The sequence below is a fragment of the Empidonax traillii genome, unplaced genomic scaffold (genome assembly GCF_003031625.1).
Source record: "Empidonax traillii isolate 1590-97213 ecotype Southwest subspecies unplaced genomic scaffold, ASM303162v1 scaffold1128:size488575, whole genome shotgun sequence".
Taxonomy (NCBI): domain Eukaryota; kingdom Metazoa; phylum Chordata; class Aves; order Passeriformes; family Tyrannidae; genus Empidonax; species Empidonax traillii.
This window is the reverse complement of record NW_020956321.1, coordinates 359,674-370,137: the sequence shown is the minus strand read 5'-3', so window position 1 is coordinate 370,137 and position 10,464 is coordinate 359,674. Positions and strand designations below refer to the sequence as shown.

General features: G+C 53.7%; 1 protein-coding gene across 4 annotated transcripts in view; it reads left to right on the top strand.

Annotated features, from left to right (window-relative positions):
* Positions 1-341: 341 nt before the first annotated feature.
* The window catches only part of FERMT2 (fermitin family member 2), a 50,770-nt gene continuing 40,647 nt past the window's right edge, over positions 342-10,464 (top strand). The window contains exon 1 of one of the 4 annotated variants that reach the window (XM_027905163.1): positions 342-526. In XM_027905163.1, the coding sequence (XP_027760964.1) occupies positions 370-526 (157 nt within the window). In that variant the 5' untranslated portion in view covers positions 342-369. The remainder of the gene's footprint in view (positions 527-10,464) is intronic. The other 3 variants (XM_027905162.1, XM_027905161.1, XM_027905160.1) reach the window with 3 other exon arrangements.

Sequence of the window (10,464 nt, the reverse complement as noted above, 5' to 3'; positions counted from 1 at the left end):
TTCCCGGATGTTGGAGCGGCCCCCGCTTGCTCCGTCCTTCGCTTCCATAAAAGGCCAAGGGGCCCGGCAGCGCGGGACGCGTTTTTCCTTTAATTATTATCCCCCTCCTCCTCCTCCTCCTCCCTCCCCTCGCTCCCTCCTCCTCCTCCTCCTCCTCCTCCAGCCGCTCCGCCCGCCCTGCTCCTCCCGCGGCGGCCCCGCAGGCAGCGCTGGGGGCGGCGGGAGCGCTGCACCCCCGTCCCGATCCCGCCCCACCGCGCCCCCAGCCCTCCCCCGGGGCGCGGAGCGGGCACTGCCGGGCCGATCCCGATCGCTGATCCCGCTCCCGCTCCGTGCCGGGCGCGGCCGGCGGCGCAGGAGGCCGGGGCCATGGCGCTGGACGGGATCCGCATGCCGGACGGCTGCTACGCCGACGGGACGTGGGAGCTGAGCGTCCATGTCACCGACCTGGGCCGCGACGTCACCCTGCGGGTCACCGGCGAGATCCACATCGGCGGCGTCATGCTGCGCCTCGTCGAGAAGCTCGGTGAGTGCCCCGGGACCCCCGGCCCTGCGCGGCGCCCTGCCCGGCATCTCCCCCGGCTCCCAGCGCAGTGCTCCAGCTCCCAGCACCCTGCTCCGGTGCCCTGCTCCAGCTCCCAGCACCCTGCTCCAGCTCCCAGCACCCTGCTCCAGCTCCCAGCACCCTGCTCCAGCTCCCAGCACCCTGCTCCAGCTCCCAGCACACTGCTCCAGCTCCCAGCACCCTGCTCCAGCTCCCAGCACCCTGCTCCAGCTCCCAGCACCCTGCTCCGGTGCAGTGCTCCAGCTCCCAGAACCCTGCTCCAGTGCAGGACTCCAGTTCCCAGCACCGTGCCCAGTGCAGGGCTCCAGCTCCCAGCACCCTGCTCTGGCTCCCAACACCCTACTCCAGCTCCCAGAACCCTGCTCCAATACCCTGCTTAAACTCCCAGCACCCTCTCTCAGTACTGTGCTTAAACTCCTAGCACCCTCCCAGTACACTGCCTGAGCACCCAGTGCCCTGTCCTAGTACATTGGTGCAGCACCCTGCCCCAGTACCGTGCTTTGGCTCCCGGTATCCAGCTTTAGCTCCCAGCACGCTGCCCCAGCGTTGTGTTTTAGCTCCCAGCTCCCTGTCCCAGTACAGGGCCTGAGCACCCAGTGCTGTGCTCCAGCTCCCAGCACCCTCTCCCAGTACTGTGTTTTGGCTCCCAGCGCCCTGCCCGAGCTCCCATCACCCTTTCCCAGTAGTGTGCATTATCTCCCAGCACCCTGCTCACGCCCAGGTCCCCACACCCTGCCCTAGCCCCCCATTCCAGCCCCTCTCCCCCTGCACCCTTCCAGGCTCCCCCCCTCTCCCCCTGCTCCTCCTCACCGCCTCGGGCCACAACCAGCCAAACTTTTAACACCCCGGGGGCCTCAGCCCCATCCACCAGCTGCTTAACACCGGGGGATTTTGCACAGAGCTAGGAAACAGCTTCACTTTTGGGGCGGGGGCGGTGGTGGTGGTGGTGGTTATGGGCGCTCTCCGGCTTACAGCGAAAACTTGAACCCCGAAGTTCCGTGCGAGGAAAGCGCTGTGTCCGTGGGGTGATCCGGGGGGGGGGGGGGGGGGGGGGGGGGGGGGGGGGGGGGGGGGGGGGGGGGGGGGGGGGGGGGGGGGGGAATGAGGTGGGCGAGGGGGGGCTTGGGGACACCGCGGTGCACCCCTGGACAAAGGGCCCGCTTGTGCGGGGCTCGTGGGAACGCGGCCGAGGAGCCTCCGGGGCGAAAAGCGGGGAGCCTCCAGAGCCTCCCCCTCCCCTCCCCATCCTCCCCGCCTTGTTCCCTTTATCGGCGCTTTATGGCTCGGGCGTGTTTACCTAGCGGTGGAGCCCGGCGCTGATGGCTGTAATTGCTCAAATAAAATATTAATTGCGAGGTCCCGCGCGTGCCTGCGGCCGTGGGAGTAGCGGAGCTGTCAGCTGCGCCGGCAGGTCCCGCTCCGCTGCTCCTGCGGCTTCTTCCCTCTCCCCCCCCCACCCCCCCCCCATCCTTCCCTCCTCGGTCTCCCCTCCCCTCGTGCTTAGGTTTTGATTTATTAATTATCTGAAGTTGCAGGAAGGAAGAGACGGGTATAAATACGCTCCTTTCGGGAGGAAGCGAGCGCTCGCATCAAAAGAGTCTCGTGCTGGAGTTGCTCTGAACTCCCCGAAAAGTTGATTTTACTTTGTTTGTTTTTTTTTTGCGTTTGTTTTTTGGTTTTCGGTTTTTTTTTTTACTTCAGTGCCGGAGCTGCAGAAAGTTTTACAGGAGCTGAGCGCTCAGGGGTAGAAACAAAACAAAAACAAACAAACAAACCAAACCGGCTTTCTAGAAATGATAAAAAAAAAAATCCACCCATGAATGAACAAGCCATGCTCCCCCTCGGCGTGGAGCCGCCGAAGCGGAGGGAAAGCCAGGCATGTGCGCGGGGCCGGAGCCCAGCGAGGACCTAAATTAGCTCCTGACGTAATGCACCCCCACTCCCCCATCCCCCAAATGTTTGCCCGGATCCTCTCCACTTGTTAAATTAGGGATTGTATTAGAGGGAAGGAATGCAGCGGCCACAGCGCCGGGGGGAGAGAGGGGATGGTGCTCCCCGGGGGGCTCAGCCCCGACGCTCCCTTCCCCGGGATGGTCAGGACCCGTGGATATTCCCTTTCCCCTTGGCTTTTGTCGCCCAGCCAAGCTTTACGTATTTAGTTCCTTTTAATCTCCCTGCGTGTCAGCTCTTCCAGCCCTCTCATTATTTTTATGGCTCCTCTTTGAGCTCCTGCCAGTCTATCGGGGTCGGGCTTGGCGGAGCGGGGTGGGACGGGGACTCGCTCCTCGTCCTCCCGTGCTCCTCAATGCCTTCCTTCATCCAGCCCCTGCCGCTGCCTCGTCTCCACAGAAATTAATTTTGCGATTTTTCCACGTTGAAACCCTTCCCCTGCGTTTTTAACCTGTTCCTCCCCGCCGTTCCTCTGTCCCCGCCGCTGTTTGTTTACTTATTTTAACAACTCCCAGCGTTAAAAAAAAAATACCCCTTGCCAAGTGGATTTTTGCTGTGAGTTTTAAAGGAAATTTCCTAAAAATAAAGCTGCCCTTCAGTTCTAGGTTTCCCTGTGGGATCCCCTGTGAACCTAAACATTGCAGGGGGAGGAGGGAAGGGGGGGAGTCTGTGCCTTGGGCAGGAGTTTGCCTGCTCCATCTCTTAGGACAAATCCTATAGGTTTTGTGCTGCCAGAGGGCAGGGAAAGGAGATTCCTGTGGCCTGCGTGGAGTTTCACTGAAGTTTTGGACATTGCTGGGAATTTGCAGCCAGGGTCTGGTTGTGGAATGATGGTAGAAGCTCTTCAGCCATTAGTGAGCAGCGGGAAAAAATGCCTCCCCTCCTCCCAGCAGCGAGGAGAGCTTGGAAAAAGGAAGAATTTAGGTTTACATCAGTGTTTTCTGATGCTTGTAGGATTGCAGTAAATACCTCCTTTTCCTTGGGGAGGGTTGGGATGACACAGGAACACAGCAAAGTCTCTCCTCCTTAATTGTGAGGCTGCAGGTATCCATAAATCCCATGGACTCAATCCCTGCGGTCGGACTGTTTGGGAATAGGCAATTAAAATCTGTCGCTAATGCAGGCAGGGATTGGAGAAAGCCCAAGCAGCAGATAGGGATTCTGGTTACTCAAGTGAATTGCAATGACCTGTTGGCTCCCCTGTTATTCATCACCCTCTGGATTAAGCCACTTCGTTAATTGAGCCGTGCCAAGTTCTTGGCAAAGTCATCCCTGAAAAATAGGGGGAAAAAACTGCTGAGGTTTCAAGAGCAGTAGCATTTAGTTGCTCCACACGGGTTGGGGTCTGTACTGGAAACTCCTGGTGCTCACCCAGGGTTTTTTAGGAATTCTGCCACTATTGAGTTACAAACAAACAAAAAAAGAATTAAAAAAAGAGGCTTAAAACCACTGGGAGCAGAGGAAGGAAGGAAGTGAACGCAGCTTATTGTTGTTGTCAACTTAAGGCTGTTTTAAACACATGGAAGAAAAAAAAATCCTGCTGTTTCTAAAAGTGCTTGGGAGGAGCTCTGTGGGGTATATGGAATTCTGTGGGATATATGGGTTTGGGGGATGCTCTGTGTGGTCGTGGGAATAAAAGAATGGCTGACAGAAACAGGGCAGGGGGGACAAATGGTGTCTGGCAGAGGAGCAGCTTAAGACAGATGACCTAAATGTGCACTGAGCAGATTCAGAACGTCTGTGGATGGAAGTTTTGTGATGGAAATGTGGATTTCTCTCCAGGATTCTTCTACAGGCAGTGTAGGGGTGGCAGCCAGCTCCAGTTGTGGGGGCTTGCTGGGAGCACTGGGAGAGGACTGAGCATCTTTAGGGGGGTTTGTACCTGAGGAAAAGAGATAAGTGACTGAAAAAAACCCATCTAGGTTTAGAATTAGAGCAGTCCTTCTGACCAAAAGGTGTTTAGGAGGTGCTGCCCTGTGGCATGGTGACAATCCCTATCTTATTGAGGTGGGATGGGCAGGAGGGCTGACGTGGATACAAAGCAAACCCTCTGCCCTGAAAGAGAGTGGCTGATAATGGTAGGCAGTGATGACATCTCCTAAGGCCTTGGGTTTTTTTTGTGAATCACAGCTTGGATAAGGGTTTGGGCAACTGGTTTAACCTCCATTGTTCCCTCCTCCGGTATCTCTTTTCCATCACTTGGGAGAGGGCGGGATGTCACCTGAAGATTGGCACAGGAGTTGTCCCATACGAAGTGTTTTGGTTGCAGCACTTTAAGCTCTTTCTTTCTCTAGCTGTAGTCTGCAAATGTGCCTGGGGTTCACCCCAGGGGCTCTTTTCAGCATCAAATGGACTTTGCTGTGTTATCTTTCAAGGATGTCAGCTCTAGTCCTGGCAAGATCAATTATAAATATGTGTTCTTCTCCCTGTGAAGGCTCCTTTCCTTAATGGACCCCTGAAAGGGTTATGAATAAAACACCAGCAAAGTGCAGCGTCACTGATTTGCCCAGGTTTGTGTTTGAGGTTTTGCAGTGCTTATAAACACTCCAAGCCCTCGTGAGAGTTGCTGGGGAAATTCTTTGCCTTTAAACTGGAATGAACTCCTTGCAACAGCTTAAGGCTATGAGAGAGAAATGCAGAGCCCTTGTCCCAGCTCAGGTCTGTTGTAAACACAAGGCAGGATGAGGCTGCAGGGCTTGTCTTGCAGGTGGCTTGCTCCTTGTGCTTTGGACTTTGCTGGAATGCTGCATCCAGCTCTGGGGTCCTCAGCACAGGAAGGACATGGACCTGTTGGAGCAAGTCCAGAGGGGGCCACAGAGATACTCCGAGGGCTGGAGCCCCTCTGCCCTGAAACCAGGCTGGGAGAGCTGGGGGGGTTCACCTGGAGAAGAGAGAAAAGACCTGAGAGCCCCTTGCAGGGCCTAAAGGGGCTCCAAGAGAACTGGAGAGGGACTGGGGACAAGGGTGTGGAGTGCCAGGATAAGGGGGAATGGCTTCCCACTGCCAGAGGGCAGGGTTAGATGGGATATTGGGAAGGAATTGTTGTCTATGAGGGTGGGCAGACCCTGGCACAGGTTGCCCAGAGAAGCTGTGGCTGCCCCTGGATCCCTGGAAGTGTCCAAGGCCAGGTTGGACGGGGCTTGAAGCAACCTGGGCTAGTGGAAGGTGTCCCTGCCCATGGCAAGGGTTGGAACTTGCTGATCTTTAAGGTCCCTTCCAACCCAAACCATTCCATGGTTGTATGATTGTAGCCACGCTTTCCAAAATTACTGATCTGATCATCAGTACTCGGTGCCAGGCACCTTCACTTACGAGCTCTGCAGCTGCTCAGCTGTCCACCAGTTGTCAGAGGAGACGAGAGGGATGCTTCCCTTTGAAATGAGCACTCTGTCACTCCTCAGTGTTGCTTTTCAAGCACGGGATGTTCACAAGAGGGCTCTGAGGGCCCTTCAGTCCGCCGGGAGCTGTTTGTGTTCACCCCAGGCTGGGTGGTGAGAGCTTATCTGGAATAATGTGATAAATGGGGGTGGTGTTTGCTGCTGAGGGTGGCTCAGGCTGCTGTGGTTCGGGCAGGCAGGACTCCTGATGCTCCACACTGACCCCGCTCCAGATTTCCCTGGAAAACTTCTTCCCAAGGTTTTGAACAGCAGAACTTACACTGCCAGTGGGAGGTGGGATGGGGTGGGATCTGACGCTCTGCTGAGCACCAAACTCCTCCTGATTCAGAAGCAGGCAGGATTCTGGGCCTTTTTGAGTTGGAATTGGTACCCTGGATGCTGCCCAGCAGGGATGCTCCCAGCAGAGACTCTCCCACTTCAGCAGCATCCTCAGGCAGACCCGCTAACATGCGCTGCATTTCCACACTGGCACTCGATTAATACCTTTTCTAGTGGCCTGTGCTGAATCCTCATCGTCCAGATAACACATTTTTAGTGACATTTAGTGACGTGCCAGTGCCTGTGAACACACACACTGCCCATTCACGTTGATCCTTGCGAGGCCAACCAGTTACTTTACATCCAACTTTGGGCTCCAGGAAACCTCTGCTTAGGCTCACACCAAACTGCAAGATCATGGCTCAGATAATGTCCTCTTTGTGAGCCTGAGTGGAATATTCAGCTGAACTGCCAAAGGCCAGAGGAATTCGGGGCGGGGGGAGGTAAGAGGTATAGAGGCAGCTCCACGCTGCAATTAATATTTACACTCAGAGTGGTGATGAATTAAAGAGCAAAAAAAAAAAAATTAGATTTTATTTTTGTTTTATTTTATAAAAATTTCTGTCACCATATAGCGATATATTTATTTCTGATTTGGCTTGAAAGAGCCCGGCCAAAGAGTCGGATCCTGCTCGGAAGGGAAGGAGAGCGGGGTGGGAGGCGGCGGCGGCGTTCCCGCGGATACCAGAGCCTGGGTTTGTCGTACCACAGACAGGAAATTGTTGGGTTTGCTGCTCCCACCCAGCCCAAATCAGTAGTTTCCTCTTCCCAGCTCCCTCAGGTTTCGATTTGACATAAGGCACGTGGGGAAGCTGAGTCCACGTCACTCTGAGGGAGCTAAAAACCATGGAAATCACCACATTCACACACTTCCCTTTTTTTGTTGTTGTTTTCTTTTATTTTATTTTCCCTGTTCCTTTCGTTGTCCCCACTGTTCCCCATCAGGGCTTGTGTTTTGACCAGGCATTTGGATGTGTCTCTCTCAACCATGTAAAAACTGAAATTGTATTCAAAACAGAATCCCTGGAAGTGTCCAAGGCCGGGTTGGAGGAGGCTTGGAGAAACCTGGGCTGGTGGAAGGTGACCAAGCCCATTGCAGGGGGTTGGAATGAGATGGTCTTTAAGGTCCCTTCCAACCCAAACCGTTCTGAGACTCCATGATTCAGCAAACCAGGCACCTGGATTTTAACCCTTGGTCTTTGATGGGATAAAAAAAAAAAAAAAAGGATAACTACATGGAATTGTGGATGTGGGGTGTATTTACTGAGTTGGGAAAGGCAGGAGGGAGTATTTGCACTGCAAACTTTGGTTGTTTCAACATCACAGGTTTTACCGACACCGCCGGCTCCTGGTTTGGCTGTTTGGCAGATTTTTTTTTTTTTAGTGGTGGTTTTTCTCACAGACAAGGGGAAGGAAGGAGATTTACAGCCCTGGTGGAGCTCTTGGCGCTTCAGCCCAGCATCCAACCCTGGGCAGGTTTGGGAGGAGAGTCTTTTTTTTAGTGCTAAAACACCTTAGAGAAGCTGCGCTTCTTTGTTCTCGTTCTGAAATGTGAATTAACTGATTGCTTAGAAAAGGGCAGAGAAACAAAACTGAGCAAAACTCAGCTAGTGAGGTTCAGTTCCGAGGGCTCTTGGTGGCTTTCAGGGTTTTCAGGTGTATAATTTGAAAAAATTACTGAGAACCCCAAATTCCAGCTGAACAGAGAAATGATGAGGTTGAGCAGAGTTGCTGTAACTTGGTTTTCTTACCCAGTTTTGCTTTTGACACGTTGATCTTGTTGTCCAGACGTGGGTTTCCACCAGGTAGAACTGATGAGACAGGGGATAAGAAGTGCCCAGAAAACCAAAAGGAGGCCTTTTTGATTTTTTTTTATTTTATTTTTGGAGAACTGCTCTCCTCAGTTTCTCTTGCACTCACCCATTTCCCAGCGAGGTCGCAACACCTCTGGGTGCAGCTCACACTCTGTGGCCAGTCAGATATGAACCTCTTTTGGGAGCTCTGTGCATGGCACATCCCTGTGTCAGCACTGACCCCTCTCTTCCAGACCAGGCGGGATCTTGGAGACCCCCAATTTTTGGCAAAATGTGGCTGAATTTGGCCAACAGGCTGAGAACAGCGCAGAAAAACAAAGCCTGGTTAAACCTTCCCCTTGACAGTCTCAGCTGATTTTCAGCTTGCAGCACAGCTCGACAGCAACCCAAAAATCCATCTTGCCAATTAACTGCATTTTAAATCTCTTCCCGGCCCATTATACGTGCTTGTTTGATGGTTGTTTGCTCTATTTTCCCCTCCTCCCTGCAGGCAGATGCACTTTTGGAAGGGTTAATCGCTGAAACTCCAAACTCAATTAGAAAGTCTGTGCTTTATGGAATTGCCTGGAAGGAGCTCTGTCGCCTCTCGCTCTGCTGATGCTACACAGAGCTTTGCTCGACACCACGTCCAGCTCCAGAGCATCTGCAGCAGGAATTGTCCCCACTGCCATCCCTCACGTCCTGCCCTGCGGCTTTAGTGCCTGGGCTTGGGCTCAGGTAGACCCGAGGTCAAGCTCAGAGGTGTTAAAAGCCTTAAAAAGTGTGCTGTGTTCATCAGTGAGCTTGGGCCAACAGGCAGAAATTAAAAACGATCACAGAACGGCAGACAGGTTTGGGTTGGAAGGGTTCTTAAAGGTCACCCAGTTCCAACCCCTGCCATGGGCAGGGACACCTTCCACCAGCCCAGGTTGCTCCAAGCCCCGTCCAGCCTGGCCTTGGACACTTCCAGGGATCCAGGGGCAGCCACAGCTTCTCTGGGCAACCTGTGCCAGGGCCCTGCTCTTGAGACCACGATCCCATCTGGATCTGCAGGAGAGGGACCAACACTGGCTCACAGGTCTGGGGTGGAACGATGCTGCCCCCGGGGCATCCTGAGAGATCCTGGGGGCTCAAACCCTCACTTTCCAGGGGATTGAGCTTTAACCCAGAGATTGTTAAGGCACCTGGGGAATTGCCTGGTGAGAGGTTGGGAATTCAGGTTGCCCGTGGTTCTGCTTTATCTGCCTTGTGCGTCCGTCCTGATCCACGTTGTCCTCTGGCTCCAGTACTGGGAATGATGTCTTGGCAGGGACCAGCTGCCTATGGCACATTCCTTGGGGATGAGTCAGGACTGCAGCCTGCTGTCACCGCCACCCTGGGACACTTGTCCTTTTTGGAGAGGGAAGGAAGCCTAGTGCAGGGTTGGAGGGTGAGGGAGGCTGGGCTGGTTGTCAAGGCAGATGAGTGCTCCCTGGAGAAGTGGTTTTCCTTCCTTCCCTCCTTCCTTCCTCTGCTGCTGCGTTTGTGTCCGATGCTTCCGATTTTGTGCTGGATGAATCATGGAAACCACCTCCCTTAATTGAGTTTTCTGCCATTTCTCATGATTCCATGGAGGCTGGAGCAGCCAGTGAAAGAGAGTGGTGGTGGGGGACAGTCAGTAAAATCAGGTTGTAAGGAACCTGTTTCAAAAAAATTAAATTAAAGAAATATTAATCCACCTTTGCTTTCCTTTACTCCCTTCCGTAGAAAAATGAGCAATCCGAATTTCTCTGGGGTGCTGGTGGAGGAATTCAAAGGAGTTCTGCACTGGCAAAGACCCTCCTGAGCCCTTCAGTGCTGGGGGGTGTTGGGGAGCTGAAGTGACCCCAACTTTTGACTCCTCTGGAGGGTTTCCTGGCATTCCAGCTGGGTTCAGCATCGCTGGGAAACTTCTCTCCCTGCTCAGGGGTTTGAACAGGGTTGGGTATGGCTGTGCAAGCATTTAAATGTCTGAACAGCTAAAAATTACAGGGAACACTTTACAGGGAATCTTGATGTCCCTGGAAGTGTTCCAGGCCAGTCTGGATGGGGGCTTGGAGCGACATGGCCTAGTGGAAGGTGTCCCTGCCCATGGCAGGGGGTGGAATGGGGTGGGCTTTTAAAGTCCCTTCCAACCCAAACCATTCTGGGATTCTGTGATATGTGTATAATAAATGTATTTGTTTTACACATGTGGTATCCCACAGACGCAAAAAGGGGATTTTGCTGTTCTTCCCACAGGTCAGTGGATGTTCAGGGTGAGGGTGCTGGTGGGTGAGACCAGCATGAGATAAATCATTTCAGCCTGAGGAGGAGGAGATACTCGTGTTTCAATGCTCACGGTGCAAGGAGGAGATTCTGTGGGGGCACCTTAATGAATCAAACTTCCAAGTTAGTAAATTCAGTCCAAGTTAGGAAATTT